We start from the raw sequence: 18,396 nt of genomic DNA, 5'->3' as shown, positions 1-18,396 counted from the left end.
GGCTGATATGTTTATTAATTGACTAATGGGTGGATGATATGTTTATTAATTGACCAATGGGTGGCTGATATGTTTATTAATTGACCAATGGGTGGATGATATGCTTTTGAATTGACCAATGGGTGGATGATATTTTATAACAAAGAAAACCAACAAACAGATTGGAACATCTCTGTCTCTTTATTTGGAGTTATTTATTTATTTTTATCTAAAAATTATTTTAAAATTTCTGGTGTTACATGATATAAATCAAGTATTTTGTTTGGACAAATTTTGTGGTGAAAAATGGAAAATAAAAATGGTAAGGGCAAATAATAATAATAATATTCCCCGTAGAAATTAATAATAATGCTTGGTTCCCAATAGGGACACAATTCAAGCATGTTGACCAATGACAGACAATTGTTTGAATACTCTAACGCTTGTGAATGGTCAAATTGCTTGTCTATATGTTTCTTCATTCAATATTGAGTTATTGCCACGCACAAAATTCAGCTTACAGAATACTATGTACTTTTCCCTACACAATAATTTTGTATGAATATTACAGGGGGGAGTGGAATAAACATGAAATTGGAATAAAAAAAAAATAAATTTAATAAGATGAGAATGATTTGTACACAATAAAATGTGGGAAATAATTTTGGTGCAAAAATAAGGGACCATAAGCAACTTATTCTACTGCAGTTACTGCAGTAATTACTCTTTATTGCAGTTACTGCAGTAATTACTCTTTATTGCAGTGACTGCCTTATAAACATCTACATTGAAATAAATTAGAATCATAAGTAATTTCATTAAAAAATTAGTTACTGCAGTAACTGCAGTAGAATAATTTTGAAATGATCTTTAAAAAAAAACCCAGAGAAAATTCCTGTAAATTATATAATGTCAATCATACAACACCTGGCTATCTAAGGCTGTGTTCAGACAGTATAAAAAACATGACACATTACGATTAAACTGGTCGACTTATATATTGACCAATAAAAAATCTTGATAAATCATTATTGTCTTGACTGGAACACATGATTTTTGTTCCTAGGCTTATAAAAGCTTTTTAATACCAACTTTACAATGGAATAGTTTTTTTTAGATAATTGTTATTTTCTCCTAAAGCTCTGTCTACACTATCAAACTAGTTTGATAAAAAAAATGTGATGTGCCCAAATATGGTAGTAATATATAAATAAGGTATTAGTGGCATGACATCTTCATGTCCATATATGGGCACATCACATTTTTTTGTCACATAAAGTTTGATAGTGTAGACAGAGCTTTAAGTCTGAACATGACCTTATTTGTAGAAAACTAATAATAATACCATTTTATAAAAGTGTTCCCAGTGTATTCAGAAAGTTAATTGCATAGTCTAGGAAGAAGTGATTTAAGATATACAAACCTTTAACACTTTTCCTTCTCTCCTTATCGGGCCTTTTAAGTTTCAGCAAGTCATCCTGCGTAGGACTAAGAGGTCCGGTGGGAGATAATTCTGCAAAAGATTTATTATTTTCTAACTTTGTCTTTTCCAGTTCACTGCTCAATTTGCGTATTTGCTCTGAAAAATAATAATAATAAAAATATTTTTTTTAATATAATAAAGTAAATGATTTTTACATTATTTTGTTGTTGATTTGTTGTGACAAGGCCAGGATTTGAACCCAAGATTCTGGTAACCACAAAAAGCACCATTAAAGCAGCATTATTACTAATTACAACAATTTAAAACCACATTATAATATATTTTTTTATAATAATAATTATAATTCTATATGGATTCTATAAGAAAGAAATCCAAAGCTGATTGGCTTATGAAAGCTAGGATCCAGAAGGAAGGTGCTGATTGGCCTATAATATCTAGGACCAAAAAGCAAGCTGTTGATTGGCTTATAATATCCAGGACCTTATAGCAAGTTGTTGATTGGTTTACAGTATTTAGGAACAAATAGTAAGTTGTTGATTGGCTTATAATATCTAGGACCAAATAGAAGACTGCTGATTGGCTTATAATATCTAGGACTAAATAGTAAGCTGTTGATTGGCTTCCAATATTTGGGATTAAATAGCAAGCTGCTGAGTAGCTAGGACTCAGGAAACAGCTGCTGATTGGCTATAATACTGCATACAATTTAAAATAGTAAATGGATTAAATTCTTACTTTTTAAATCTGCAACTTCGTTTGCACTGCTTTTTGATAATCGCTGTGATTCTATAAGTTGTTCTAAAAGAGGAAAAAACCCCAATTCATTAGACGTATTTGACTGGACTGTTTTGGGCAAATAATCCGCAGACCTAGCCCCTCAAGCTCATATTTCTATATGATCATTGCAAGTGACCAGTAGAATATGCCTATTGATACAGGTTTCAGATTTTCAGATAGCCTTTTGAAAAATGAAAACAAATATTGGAACCTTAGTACAATTCTGCTTTTGGGAGTGTTTCAGTATTTTTGGAGTTTGGGCTTTATGGTCTGTACACTTAAGCTTAAAATTTATGTGACAAAAAATGTTATATGTCCATATATGGACATGATGATATCATATCATTACCATATTTAAGCATATCACTACCATATTTGGGCACACTTTTTGTCAAACTAGTGTAGACATTGCTTAAAAGGGTCTGCCAAAGATGTATTTCTGGTGTTTCATGTATCCAAAAAAATACAAACTATTTGAAACAATTTGTTTACAGAATAAAAAATATTTACTTTTAAGATCTTCCAACTGTGTATCTTTCTTCTTGGATAACTGCACTTCTGAATTCAAGTTATCTGTAATAATTAATTTTGAAATATAGCATATATATATATTATAATTTAAAGAGATTTATTAATACAAAAATACAGTTTGTTTCATGAGTCTCTTTTTTGTTTATTCCCGGAAACCACAGCCCTTTTTTCTATAGAACTTCTTTCACAACAAAAATCTGTACGGCAGTGCATGCATGTATAAGTAATAAGTTCAGCATTTGATATTCAAAATGTGAAAGGTAAATTATTTATTTATCTTCTCTGTTCACAGTCACATCGTAAGCTCTCAGCCGATTCTCAGTACTGTATCTATTTCCGACGTATCATAGGAATACAACATCACATGTGTTTCACATGTATCTAGTAGTAACCTACCCCTTAACCTAACCTTGCATGATACAGGCACCACATGTGATATAAATGAGATGCTGTATTACCAAATATTCCTATGATACCTTGGAAATAGATAGTATGTGGAGATACAGCACTGGGAATCAGGTGTACATTTTACTTTATTCTATACATACAAAAATTAGTTAAAGAAGAAAACCATAGTTAAATATAGAATGGTACAAACCAATCATTTGGCCAGCCTGAGCATGGTGGGTCTTGGATGCCTTCTGCTCCTTTGATAACTGATCTGTAAGCTCACTTATCCTGTTTTTCGATATCTTCTTATCAGACTCTAGCTTACTTATTTGATCTAGTAACATGATATATAAAAAAAAAAGTACAATAATTAGCATTATTGTCATTATGTTGGGGTCTTGTGACAAATGTGCACACAAGGTTGAGACCAAATTCTGGATCAGACTATTAGTATTACAAAATATTTTACTATACTATGTATATAGGGCATCGTCTTTCGGATGAGACATTAAGCTGTTGGTCCTGTGTGCAACATGGCTCCTGTAAACGTTAAAGAACGCAGTGCACTCTTTGAAAAAGAGTAGAGGAACACCTCTCCACTGGGAACAAGTCTATGGACTTAGTGGGCTAGCCTTGGTGTGTAACACAAAAGTAACAACAACACTTCTTGAATCTTGTGTGTAAGTGTTGTAAATAAATGATCACCTTTCAACTTGGCCACTAATAAGTCAGATTCTCGAATCTGCTTTTGTGCAGATGTCAGCTGTTTACTTCGTGTCTGTACGTCCCTTGTTTCCGTCTTTCCCCTTGAATCTTTTGGTAACTCATCTGAAAGTGAGAAAACGATATTAGTTTTATTTAATATTCATTAATTCTTTCACACCTTAAAATCATATTTTACCAACTTGATTTAATAGGGAATTATGTTATCTAGTTTGACAAAAAAGACTGTGATGTGCCTAAATATGGTAGTGATATGCTCAAATATGGTAGTGATATGCTCAAATATGGTAGTGATATGACATCATCATGTCCATATATGTGCACATTACATTTTTTTGTCACATAAAGTTTGATAGTGTAGACAAGGCTTTACAGCAATTTATTTTGCTGAAGCTGCTGTTGCTATATGTTGTATGTTATGGTGTAGATATTATGCTGGTCAAATATATAAACAAAATGAAACAATCTTTCTGCATTTGTTATGTGAATAGATTATTAAATATTACTAATAGGACAGTGGTTAAAAATTCTTGACAATATGTCAAAAATAGAATAACAATATCATTAATAATAAAAAATTCAATAAACCTTTCAATTTTGATATTTCTTCATGAAGACATTTAACTTGTGTTTCGGCCGTCTCTAACTTGTCTATAAATAAATCAAATTGTCTATTATACAATAAAACATCACAAATAATATAAAATATTGGTCTGTAACGGGACAAACAAGTGTTATTGTCATTTAATATTGGACACTTGATGCCTGCATAAATTGTAAAAGACAATATTGAAAGAAGAAGAATTATTTATTAAACAGACGTAAAAAGCAGACGACATTGTTTAAACTTGACAAAATTTGATAGTAAAATAGCAGACGACATTATTTCATCTTTTGTAAAACAATTTAATTATTGAATAGCAGACAACATAGTTTTATCATCAAATAAAATAGCAGACGACATGGCTTCTTCAAAACAAATATGAGCAATAGGAGATGACTGACAAAGTTAAAATTCACAAAATAATTGCTTAAGATTTGGCTTGTTTTGTGTTTTATTTTTTATTTACTAGTTGTAAAAAATACCTTTTAAGATTTTCACTTCGTTATTGCTGATTTCCAATTGTTTCCTTGTATTTTTTGCTAAAATAAAAACAAAAATACATTCTATTTTTCAAAAAAATCATAATTATTATTAATTAAAATTATCATACATTGTCAATAATTGATAAATTTATTATATTGTATTGTTGCTTGAGTAATAGTTTTTAGCTTTAATATTTTTTGACGTCCTTAACTTAGTTTTATTTGAATGTCATTTACTGTTTTTATATTTAATTGTCTATACATTTTATATATTTTTTCTTATGTATTTTACCTTTTTAATGTAAAATGTTACGGTTCAGTCTTATGGCTATTTGTATAATTGGTCATCTGTTTTTGGACCGGAATTATTATAATTATTATGATTAGTTAACTTATAGTTTAATTATTCATGACTTTTCTCAATATGTTCTGTTCTGTGTTGTTTTTTAGACCACACCACATACAGTATTGTGCGTGCCACCATTCAAAGGTGCATGGTCAACAAATAAATAAATAAAAATATAATATATAAAGTTTGATTATATTATTATGATTTTATTCTTGTAAATTTAATGTAACTGATTACCGTCTGGGCTCTCTCCAAGGTGATTCTGTAAAGCCATTAATAGATTATCTTCTACTACGTCTACCGCCGGCGGTTGATCAGGCGAATCGTCTACATTAACATGAAATAAATTGATTAATAATATATCATAAAATGATTTGTTCTTCACTACTCACACTAATAATAATATCCTGGATTTATAAAGCGCCTAATGTTGTGAAACCTCTAAGCACTATACATATTATTACCCCGGTCATTTTTGGAACAAACACGTATGGAAACATACTCCCATTAATGCAGCTAGTAATCAGCACAAATTTTTTTTGGCCTTATCAGGTACCCATTTGTAATAATAATAATACCACATTTATATAGCGCCCTTTTCATGATCGTGCTCAAAGGCGCTTTACACGCATTATTACCCCGGCCATTTTTTGGATCAAACATGTATGGAAACATACTCCCATTAATGCAGCTAGTAATCAGCACAAATTTTTTTTTGGCCTTATCAGGTACCCATTTGTAATAATAATAATAATAATAATAATACCACATTTATATAGCGCCCGTTTCATGATCGTGCTCAAAGGCGCTTTACAAGCATTATTACCCCGGCCATTTTTTGGATCAAACATGTATGGAAACATACTCCCATTAATGCAGCTAGTAAACAGTGCAAATTGTTTTTTGGCCTTACCAGGTACTCATTTGTACACCTGGGTGGAGGAGGCAAGCGTAAGTGAAGTGTCTTGCCTATAAAGATACACGCTATGCGACGATCGTTGGATTTGAACTCATGATCAGTAGTCCAACACACTGCGCCACATGTTCACACTATAAAATACCCCATTATAAAATGGTTTTATTCTATTTCTGAGAAATTTGTGATGTGGTGATAAGGCGGGTATTTTTTCAATACTTTGTGGATTGTTCTTAAATTATAAAACAAGGTTTTATAAATTCATTAAGCAAATGTATTACCTTCTAGACTTAGTCTCTTCTCTAATACTTTGACATTTTCTGTAGATAACAACAAAATAATGATAGAAAAATGTATGTAATCGTACAATAGTTAGGATATAGTGTTCACATATTAACCCAAGAAAATGTGGATTATTTAGCCCCATTAAAATCCAATCTACTTTTTTTTATTAAATGCCATACAAATAACACAGGGTATCAAAATAAGGACCCACCTAGAAGTAAACTTTAGCATGGTTACAAAAAATAAACACCCACATCTGGATAATAACCGGGGGCGGATTGAAGATGTTGACAACGGGAGGGCGTATTGGGTGCTTATAAAACATTTTGAAAGAAGCTGCCTCTCTACATTGGCCTTGTTAATAAAAAAAAAGTTGACCAAGATAAATATACACCATCAAAACATGTTATCATACCTTTCAATACATTACATTCTGTTATACTTTGAATAGACTCCACTTTAACTTTCTGTAGCGCTGCAGTTAGTTCATCTATCTTATTTTGCTTCTCATTCAGTCTGGACTCAGAGGCTAATATTTCAGCTACAAAAAGAAATTTAGGATCAATCAAAACACTGTTAAGTTATTTTTCATATACATTTTCAATAAAATTTAGTTTATTAAATTATATATGCTTTTATTGAAAGAAATTTAAGGTAATCAACAACAATGTTAATTTATTTTTTTACATACATTTCCAATAACATTAGTTTATTAAATTTTATTTGCTTTTATCAAAGTACAAAAAAATCAATCATGAAGTATTTTTAATTTTGTATTATATTTAATTTAATTTGATTATACAAAATTCTGCCTCGTTTACCTACAAACAGGAAACTGTTTTATGTCCGATAACATTTTAATAAATTTTATTTCAGTTTCCGACTGTCTAGCTATTTATAGTTGTTGTCTAGCTTAATTCTTTTATAATTCAACTATTTGTCTACAAATTTCCAGTTTAAACAATTATCAACATGTCCACTTCGGTTTATCAGATGTATTTCAACTCTAATAAAATATTGTTCCTTTTAATCTCTTTGTTATCAAACTAACAAAAATTATTTCCAATCTCCTAAAAATCAACTTAATTATTCGTCTACTCAAATCATTAAAAACTAGCGATGTCCGAATAATACATTTTTATTTTCTTGTCTATTCAGACAGGAAATAAATACTGTCTGTTACATTTTTATTTACTTTTATTGACAATACAATTAATAAATTAAAATACACATTTTTTCTTTTATTATTTTCTATTAATTCTCAAGCTCGGTCTATAATCAAACTAGCTTGACAAAAAAATGTGATGTGCCCAAATATGGTACTGATATGCCCAAATATGGTAGTGATATGACATCATCCTGTCCATATATGGGCACATCACATTTTGTTGTCACATAAAGTTTGATAGTGTAGACAGGGCTTCATTGTAGGTAGATTGTTGAGGATAGCCATTCACTGTCTTCAGTACAAACATCTACACAATATTTTCTTTTTGGAAAAAAAAGCGCCCAAATTTTAACCATTTTATTTCTTGTTTTTTATATATTGGTAAAAAGAATTGGTACCTTTTCGGACCTCAGGAAAAGTCTGGTTTTGGGACAGTTACGGTTTCAGAGAATTCGGTATTGGGAGAAAGTTGTATGTAATTAATGATTTTTACCTTTGTATTTTGCAATCTCCTGTTGCGATGTGTCTGATATGTGATTCATATCTTCATTATCTAAAATTAAAAAATACACGAAAAAATACAATAATTAATTTTTTTATTTTATTTATACAATAATTTAGAAAGCTTTTGCAAGGTAATCATACATATTTATTGCAGTGATGGTCTCAAAAACTTCTACATTGAAACAAACTTAAATAATACATTAGTGCAGTATATCAATAAATTCTTTTGAGATGGTCCCTTACTTTGGTCTCTATATGAGTTCTGATGCGGTGATGATGATTGGTCCACAGATCGTAGTGTTGTGTTCTTTTGATTGGCTAAAAATTCTTGTCGATCTACAAATAAATAAATAAACCAAGTATTAACGCAAGCAAGAGTTGTTTCAATAAGCAAGAGTTGTATGCTAAACAACAAACGTATGCCTTTCAATTGTGAAAAGCTTTGTCTACACTATCAATCTTTAAGTGACAAAAAAATGTGATGTTCCTATATATGTACATGATGTCATAACACTACCATATTAAGCACATCACACTTTTTTTGTCAAACTAGTTTGATAGTGTAGACAAAGATTAAAAAACCAAGGCGTCCAGAAGTTCTGTAAAGGTTTAGTGGTCACTATCTCTCAGTAATGTAAATACCATAGAACTCTTGGGATATCCCTATTCAAGGAACACCTATGTTCAGGGGAAACCTCTATTAAGGGGACAATTTTAAAGGTATCCTCTTATCAAGGGGACATGTTTGAAACTGAATAATTGAGCAAAAACAATACTAATCCCATCAGATTCATTGTTTCAATAAATAAACCGATTCAAGATATTTTTGAATATTCAAGAAATTGACATTTACAATCAAATCCCATGACAGACTTTCTGCTCTTTTCTAGCTCAACCAAAAAGACTATTGTCAATATACAAATTCCCTTAATACATGATAATCGCTGTGAAAGAATTACAGACTTCTGTTAGCTCTTAATTATTCATATCATTGATTTACCATTGAAGTTCTATGTTGATTTAAAGATTTTCTGAATTAACAGTTCTAGATAAATTTAAATTTAAGTGGCATTACAGAAAAGCACAAAAATGAATTCCATTATATTACAGTTAACTAGTTTCTCGAATTTTTTATATTTCCATACAGCAGTTGCAAGTAAATAATTTGTAGTCAATTCATAGACTGTTGTTGTGGACAGACGAACAAGCGCCATTTGGTGGCAGCACTAAACAAGAACGGGGAACCTTAGGGGAGTGGAAAGTTGTAGTATGTGTCGTCCACACCTGTGCCCAATTCAGCCCAGTAGGCTGCAAGTCACAGGTTATTCCCGCATTTACATTTAATACACATGAAATTAATGTTACATGTGAATGGATCTAGAAGTCTCCAAATTAACAACTTAATGTCGCTAGCATGAAAACTAACCACAAATGGAGGATCTCTGTGGAAATTCTTAACATAGCAAGCACCCTCACCACCAAATTAAAGACGAACGAGCGCCATTTGGTGGCAGCACTAAACAAGAACGGGGAACCTTAGGGGAGTGGAAAGTTGTAGTATGTGTCGTCCACACCTGTGCGCAATTCAGCCCAGTAGGCTGCAAGTCACAGGTTATTCCCGCATTTACATTTAATACACATGAAATTAATGTTACATGTGAATGGATCTAGAAGTCTCCAAATTAACAACTTAATGTCGCTAGCATGAAAACTAACCACAAATGGAGGATCTCTGTGGAAATTCTTAACATAGCAAGCACCCTCACCACCAAATTAAAGCAACAACCTGTAACCTACTTTAATTTCTAGATAAAAGAAGAAAGATAAGATACTGTGGCGGACAAATTGTTTAGTGGCCATGCATTTGGTTTTCCAGGTTAAACACAACAAAGCAACATAGATATGTTTGCCCTTTCCATAACAAAAGAATCTCCACCTCTGCAACATAGGACTCCCTCATGCATTTTTTTTTTAAAGTTTTGGAATAAGGGTAAATAGGCAAAACCTTACTAAAGATCAGAAATGGCTGAATATCCATAGAATGTATCCAGTAGAAAGAGATTGTGACCAGCTTTTCATGACTTCTTTTCACATGCAAAAATAGTTCAGTATCTTTGTTTAGCTTTGGCTATGAAGGAGCGTCGGTAATCATATATGAAAGAACCAATGTGTGGAAGAACCAATAAAAAGAGATTCCAAACTTGAGAACAGCATTGCACATAAAGGAATAGTCAGCTGTGCCATTGTTAGCTTTGGCTGTGAATGGGCATCGGTAGTGAAAAGGACCAATTAGAAGTTCCGTGTGGGAGAATCAATAGAGGTTCCAAATATGACTAGTCCACTATGCATTTGATAGCTTAAGCTTTGGTGTCAGTACTTGAGCTCTGTATACACTATCAAACTTTATGTGACAAAAAAATGTGATGTGAACATATATGGACATGATGATATCATAGTACTACCATATTTTGGCATATCACTATCATATTTGGGCACACCACACTTTTTTTGTCAAACAAGTTTGATAGTGTAAACAGAGCTTTAGAATTACTTGAAATAACTAATTGTCTGCTGTGCATTTGACCAGTGAGCCTCACCTAGAAGGATAAACCAGCTCTTATATACATGCTTAATCAAGGCCAACTTGGTGGTTCAGATGCTTACCTTTTAACCTTACTTTCTTTGCTTTATATATTACAACTTGAAAAAATTAGCCAAAACCCATATTAAAGTTAGAATAACTAAAGTACTAATTATAAATTTACAAAAACTAGAAGAAGTCATAAAACTACCTGATTAAACAATTTAGAGTGAGATGAGAACCCAAAAAGTAGCATCCCTCCCGAACACCATTTAACATACCATTTTCTTTTTAGATGTTAAAACATTTTCTCACAGAAAGGCATACTTAAACTATAGACTATTGTTATTGGAAGATACCACTGTCTTGGAGGGGTAAGTTTTTGCTACTTTTAGAGTGAGGAACACAGAGAAAAAGGCCTATATAAGTTTATTCAGGTAAGCTAGGCATAGAATAGTCTTCCAAATATTAAACCATATAAAATAAATAAATAAATACCATGGGCCTGTTTAGAGTTATGCTTTTAAATTTTTATAAGGCGATATCTATAAACTGGGAAAAGATTAGTGGAATCCACCTGCTACAACACTGCCCTCAAGTTCCATACGAAAGCATATGATTAGTATACAACCTGGTTAGAGTACAATGCCCAACCTTACAACAATTTCTCTTGATAAAATGTCATATAGGACTGTTTGATGTTATAGTATCATTACTTACATCGGTCGTCAACAATGGTGATGAGATCTTCATCCTCCATATCCTCAGGTGAATCTTTAGGGGTCTCTGTATCGTCATCGTTCATGCTCTTCTCCTCATTGTCTAAATGAAGGTCAAAGTCATCTAAGATCTGATCTATTTCTGTTGGACAATACAAAAGTATTTTAATTAAGGAATAAACATGGTCAGTGGCTCTATGCTACTCTTGAATCGCCCTAGAGTTATAAATTAGAAACTCCAAGAGTTAATCATCGTAGGTTAGGCTAGGGCTAGCTACGCAATCGTCGCGTTGTGTGTGTGGATCCGATTGTATTAAAGAAGAAGATAGAGGTAACAGATATGCGCAATTTAGCCGCTCTATAGTTCAAGGACATGGCAATAACTATAGACCGGCGATTAGCCAATCAGATTCCGTGAGTTGAAAGGATGCCGGTATATATAAAAACTACAACTACTGTTTATGTATTTTTTTTAAATAAATAAATGATAAATAAATTTAAAAGCTTGTTTCGTATAAAGATGCAAGAACGTAGCTACAATGAAAATGACCATTCACAAGCGATGGATTATTCTAACTGTCGCTTGATTGGTCAACTCGCTTGCGTTGCGCTTGTGTCATTGCGCTGTATCCTAGTGCGAACTAAGCTTATGTAGATAAATTAAATATTGGGAGACTTTATAAAGTATGGACAACACATAGAGGGCAATGAATTTTTTAAAGAAATAAACAAGAATTATAATGCAGAGGTCCCACCAAAATGAAATATACTAATTTTTATATTGTATTTTATAAAATCATGGTAAAATAAATCCAATTAAAATGTACCTGTTGTATCGTTGACAATCTCTGGGTTGCCATTAACTGTTGCTATAACCATTGTGTTACCATTTGTTTTGACTTCTACTACACCTGCTATTTCAGATTTGTTGTCAACCGTTGATGTTTCAACTGCTCGCACTACAAAAATAGAATTAAAATACCCGTAAGAGATAATATGTTCTTATAAATTCTAGACCTGATGTAAACAAATTAGTATTTACCGAAAGTGATAATGGCGGGCTCATATAAAATATGTAAATGAAATATTGAGCAGGATATATTTCTCTTCACTTTTGCAAGTGTCTGAAGCAAGATTGGACAATGGGTGAACAATTCTTTTTATCAAACCAATGGTATGAATTACAAGATTAGATGGTAAATACCTTCTTTTCTTAACGGTTTTAATGCAAAGATTGGACAAGTATTGGTCAAAAAAGGACTCTGATAACATTGTGGGCTAGGAGGCATAACTGATTGTGGGTCTCAAGAGGCAAATTAGCCTATCCTAGCCTAGGCCTAAATAGTCCAGATTTTTGGGGGTAAATAACCAAAATTTCGGTGAGGCGGGATGTTTTTAATCCTTTTAAAGCTGTTTTAAACTATTTTAATCTCCTGAATCCTTTTCAATTTTAATACCTTGTCATTTTTACACGTGTTTCATAACTTTTTTTGTGCAATTATGTGTGTGTACATAATATATTTTATTGTATATCTATTTATTATTTTACTAATAATTGTCAATCTTCAAGAAGAATTTCTGTTGTTATTTTATGATGATGATGGACAAATAAAGCATTTCAGTATTCAGTATTCAGTATCTGCACTAAAAATCGGGGGAAATCGGAAAACCCCTCAAATTTCAGGGAAATTTGGACTTTTGTAACTTTTCCAGATAATTCCGTCTTTTTCCTGGTATTGGTATTTAAACTTACATTGTAATGCTGCAAGTTGTTCACGAGTGAAGTCATTCTCTGCCTCTAACTCCTCAATCTTAACCTCTAACATGTTTCCTTCCTTTATAAGTTCTCTTATCCTTTTCTCTAGTTCAATTTTTTCGCTGTTCACTTTTTGTAAATCCTCTTGATGTAGGTTGTCTGTCTCCTGATTCTTTTCATTAAGTTCTTGTAACGTTTTTAGCACGTTTGCATGTTTATCGTACACGCCGTCTAATTCCTCTTTCAACTTTTCGTAATTCTCTTTTGCATTCGATAATTCATCTTCAGAATTACTTAATAATTTCTGTTGATTCAAAAAGAAAAGACATGTTTGTTCGTTGTTTATTAGTTTTCAACAAATAATACATATATTTTCTTAATAAATCTTTAACAATTTATAAATGTGGATTGTGGTCACAATAAGTCTAGAAATAGACTTTAAGCAAAGGCCACCATTAAAAAATTAGAAAAAAACATTTCCATGAACTATACGGTCTTCTTCTAGGTTTTTTTGAGTTGTATTTTGTGTAGTCGGTTTTGGATACATTCTGAACACAATATTTGTTTATTTCTTATATTATTTATAATTCTATATTATTTACATATTATATTTCTTTTTTTAACTGCAACCAACAGCATAAAAAATTTGCCAATAATAGGAGAATTAATAAGTAATAAATGTGGAGTTTCTGGTTATTAAAACTATGGACAGATGTGAATACTACATTGAGCTCCTCAGTTAATATATTTTTGATATATTATAATTTACCTCAGAAACTTTCAACGCAAAGGTATGTTATCCTATAGTAAGTCTGTTAGGGGCAATGACTTGATATTAGTGTGGAGAATTGAAATAATAAAAACAGTAGAAACTCCTATTAAGGGGACACCTTGTCTCCTGAATATGGGTTGGAAGTACAGTAGTATTAAAACGTACATTGTTTCATACAAAAGTGTCCCCTTAATAGAGGTGTCCCCTTAATAGGAGTGTCCCAAACAAGGGGTTCTACTATACTGTATAGTATAAACCAATCTGTATTATTTTGATTGGTTATTGTTTGGCAGATTCATTTCTTTGTTTTATAATGTCAAGTAGAAAGAATAAAATCAAGTTAATATTTGCTACAACTTCCTGTTTTATGCAAATAATATACTATGATGTAAATACAGACAGTACAGTATATAAAAAAGATTCAACCAATCGATTGATTGATTGATTGATCTGTCAAGCAACGAATTATAATCAATCATTTAAACTCAATCAATCGTCAACAAATCAATTCCCAGATATATTACAGACAAACCAATCAATCAACTACTCACTCAACCATGATTGATTTTTTAAAGATCAATAAATCGCATGATTGATTTTAAAAAACAGACCAATAAATCAATTAATCAATCAGTAAGGGAAATAACCCAAAATCAATCAACTACTCACTCAACCATGGTTGTTTTTTTACAGATCAATAAATCGCATGATTGATTTTTAACACAAATCAATTAATCAATCAGTAAGGAAATAACCCAAAATCAATCAACTACTCACTCAACCGTGACTGATTTTTTACAGATCAAAAAATCGCATAATTGAATTTTTTACAAACAAATCAATAAATCAATTAATCAATCTAACTGAAATAACCCAAAAGCAATCAAATACATACATCTGCATTAGCTAGTTTCTGTACAGCCTCAAGTTTTTCTTCTAGCGCCCTCTTGAGGGTATCCTTGGCAGTGCTTTCGTAATTAAATTTATCCTGCTGTAGTGCGACGACTTCCTTCCTCAACTTATCCTCGGTATTCGCCTGCAACAATTGTCAAAAGAAATAACAATAGAATAACAACAATGTTATGGATTGTTGAACATGTGTTAAGCTCTGTCTACACTATTAAACTTTATGTGACAAAAAAATGTGATGCGCCCATATATGGACATGATGATGTTATATCACTACCATATTTGAGCATATCACTACCATATTTGAACATATCACTACCATATTTTGGCACATCACACTTTTTTTGTCAAACTAGTTTGATAGTGTAGACAGAGCTTCCGTCACTGTCTTTCATAAACAGAAACATTGAAACTCTTTATCTCTATCGATTGTTTTTGTTAGAATCTAATAATGATTTTAAAACAGGACGTTAAACACTGGTCAGCCACTAAAATGTACACACTATTTAGGCTGTGTAAATTGGCCTTAAGGGTGGGTCTCAACAAGTTGAGGGTTAATGTAAAAAACACTTTTACAGCTGAGCCCAACACAATTCCATCTTTGCTAAACAAGCAAATGAATATTTCATGACAGATATAAACCCACCCAATGCAATTTTTTTTTAAACATGGTTAAGATTTTGTTTATTTTTTTTTCTGTTTATGTTACCTGCAAGAATTAAAATAATTTATTGCCAATAATCTAAATATTTCTGAAGTTAAGTTAAAAACTGACCAATACCATCAAAATTGATTGCATTTTTCAAATGAGTCTTTAACTTAAATCCTTAATACCTTAGAGTACGCAAACAGCTGATTTTCAAGTAATTCTAAGCGTGATAATAATCGTTCTTCGTCGATAAGAGCCTGCCAACTGGTTTCCGATGAATCTTGAGTGTTTCGTACAACTCTCTGCAACATCGCTAGCTTCTGCTCCAGCATCTGTTCCCGGTGCAAGGCTTCCTACAACAGGCAAAATTATCAAAATGCCATTAGCATAATTAAAATATATAATCTTTATCATTTTCCATGTTCAAAGTGGGAAGTTGTATAATATTATACAAACAATGAATGTTTATGAGTGCAATGAAACATATATATTCATGAGGTGAAAAAATAGAACATTTCATCTTTCACCGAATGAAATCATTATTTTTTTCATATTTAAAAAAAAATTTTTTTTTCACTGAATGAAATTATTTTTACCATTGCACAAATATAATACATTTACTATTTGTTTCAGAACACACCTACTAGGCTAGGCCAAGGCCTAAATTTTGGACGCAGGGTACAACAATTTGAGAAAACTACAGGTAATTTTCAAACAATAATACAATTGTTCATACTATATTGCACATTTCTCAAAGAAATTTGTGCCCAAAAGGTTTTCCAAATCAAAATTTTGCTACTGAACATGAAAATGAGAAATTGTGAAAGTAATTAAGAAAATGTATTAGTTCAAAATACCAATAATTCATACTACTAATACATGCCTGTAATAATAAACAACAGTGCTATTGCTATTTTAAATTTACTTTCAGTTTTCGCATAATACAGTATATAGCAAACCAATTATATACATTTATAATTAGGAGAAGAAATATATGTATATTATGTATGTATAATGTTAAAGCAGAGACTTTTTAAGAATCCATACTTCTTCCTATTTTAAAAATCACATTCTCTGGACAACTTTATACAGTAGAACTTTGGGGATACTCCTATTTAGGAACACTTTCTTGTGGAACGAGTAAAAATACAAGTTATAACTTATACGATATTAAACTTAAAGGAGCAGGAATGATTTTGAGTGTGACAAATAATAAATTTAAGAGTGGAAAATATCAGTTTGTTTGGACAATTTGTTTGATCCCAAAGGTGGCCCTTAATGGGGATTATACTGCATTATGTACTGCAATTTGTTTGGTCCCGAAGGTGTCCCCTAGGACAATTTGTTTGGTCCCGAAGGTGTCAACTAGGACAATTTGTTTGGTCTTGAAGTTGTTCTCTGTGACAATTTGTTTGGTCCCGAAGGTGTCCCCTAGGACAATTTGTTTGGTCTTGAAGTTGTTCTCTGTGACAATTTGTTTGGTCCCGAAGGTGTCCCCTAGGACAATTTGTTTGGTCCCGAAGGTGTCCCCTAGGACAATTTGTTTGGTCTTGAAGTTGTTCTCTGTGACAATTTGTTTGGTCCTGAAGGTGTCCCCTAGGACAATTTGTTTGGTTTTGAAGTTGTTCTCTGTGACAATTTGTTTGGTCCCGAAGGTGTCCCCTAGGACAATTTGTTTGGTCTTGAAGTTGTTCTCTGTGACAATTTGTTTGGTCCCGAAGGTGTCCCCTAGGACAATTTGTTTGGTCCCGAAGGTGTCCCCTAGGACAATTTGTTTGGTCCCGAAGGTGTCCCCTAGGACAATTTGTTTGGTCTTGAAGTTGTTCTCTGTGAAAATTTGTTTGGTCCCGAAGATGTCCCCTAGGACAATTTGTTTGGTCCTGAAGATGTCTCCTGTGAAAATTTGTTTGATCCTGAAGATGTCTCCTGTGAAAATTTGTTTGATCCTAAAGGTGGCCCCTTAATGGGGGTTATACTGCATTGTGTACTGTACCAGTTCAAATGTGATTTTGATGAAATTACCTTGAGATACTCTGCGATTTGAAAGAGGTCCTGAGATTTTATATTACTATTGGCAAGCGTCAGTTCACTGTATGGATTCACTGGTATCACGTTTGCACTAGACAGAAAAATAAAAGAGAAAACAATTTACTGAAAAATTATCTCTCATGTCACAACTATAACCTGTTACTGCAGTAAGTTTTAAAGATTTAAATTTGTCACCAAGAACCATGTACAAATTATTTTACTGCAGTTATTGCAGTTACTACATTGTATTTATTTTATATATTAAACTTTACAAGGCACAGGTCACAAGGTGGAAAAACAGAGTTTCAATGAAGGAAGAAGGTAAACTTTTGTTTGTTCTTATACCAATTTATACAATTATTTAGCAAGCTCTTTCTGGGTAATCATACAAATTGTTTATTGCAGTGACTGCCATATCAATTTCTACATTTAAATAAATTAAACTCATATGTTATATTGTAGTAAACATTCTACTGCAGTGACTGCAGTAGAATGTTTACTGAAATATTTAAACCTATGATTTTTATTAAATCTCGTTGCAACAGTAAGTATAGGATTTAACTGGCATATCTCAATATTTTCAGTCCGATAGCTCACGCCTTCATATACATTGGCTTTCCAGTCGTTCTGTTACAAAAATATTACCTTTAAAATATTCATTGATTAAATTCATTACTGTAACATTATCTAATATATTGGAATTGTAATGCTTGCTAAATATTAAAATTATGCAGTCTTTAATGACATTAATTTCATAATTAATTGGCTTATGGCAAAGTCTAAAAATATATATTTTGAATGCCTAACAATAGAAAGAATATCCTTTTTTA

At 31.9% G+C, this 18,396-nt stretch overlaps 1 protein-coding gene across 2 annotated transcripts in view; it reads right to left on the bottom strand.

Annotated features, from left to right (window-relative positions):
• Window positions 1-18,396, bottom strand: part of LOC144855404 (uncharacterized) — a 39,885-nt gene that overhangs the window by 8,235 nt on the left and 13,254 nt on the right. For both annotated transcript variants that reach the window (XM_078713252.1, XM_078713253.1), the window contains exons 5-22: window positions 17,561-17,657; window positions 15,724-15,891; window positions 14,876-15,016; window positions 13,206-13,512; window positions 12,280-12,411; window positions 11,454-11,594; window positions 8,396-8,488; window positions 8,142-8,201; window positions 6,896-7,021; window positions 6,477-6,515; window positions 5,517-5,606; window positions 4,931-4,987; window positions 4,433-4,495; window positions 3,827-3,949; window positions 3,330-3,455; window positions 2,711-2,773; window positions 2,159-2,221; window positions 1,403-1,558 (exon numbers count right to left, since the gene is read on the bottom strand). In XM_078713252.1, coding sequence (XP_078569378.1) covers window positions 1,403-1,558; window positions 2,159-2,221; window positions 2,711-2,773; window positions 3,330-3,455; window positions 3,827-3,949; window positions 4,433-4,495; window positions 4,931-4,987; window positions 5,517-5,606; window positions 6,477-6,515; window positions 6,896-7,021; window positions 8,142-8,201; window positions 8,396-8,488; window positions 11,454-11,594; window positions 12,280-12,411; window positions 13,206-13,512; window positions 14,876-15,016; window positions 15,724-15,891; window positions 17,561-17,657 — 2,045 coding nt within the window. The remainder of the gene's footprint in view (window positions 1-1,402; window positions 1,559-2,158; window positions 2,222-2,710; window positions 2,774-3,329; window positions 3,456-3,826; window positions 3,950-4,432; window positions 4,496-4,930; window positions 4,988-5,516; window positions 5,607-6,476; window positions 6,516-6,895; window positions 7,022-8,141; window positions 8,202-8,395; window positions 8,489-11,453; window positions 11,595-12,279; window positions 12,412-13,205; window positions 13,513-14,875; window positions 15,017-15,723; window positions 15,892-17,560; window positions 17,658-18,396) is intronic.

The sequence above is a fragment of the Antedon bifida genome, chromosome 11 (assembly GCF_963402885.1).
Source record: "Antedon bifida chromosome 11, ecAntBifi1.1, whole genome shotgun sequence".
Classification (NCBI taxonomy): Eukaryota; Metazoa; Echinodermata; class Crinoidea; order Comatulida; family Antedonidae; genus Antedon; species Antedon bifida.
The sequence above is the reverse complement of the archived record's forward strand: the minus strand, read 5'-3'. Positions and strand labels throughout refer to the sequence as shown.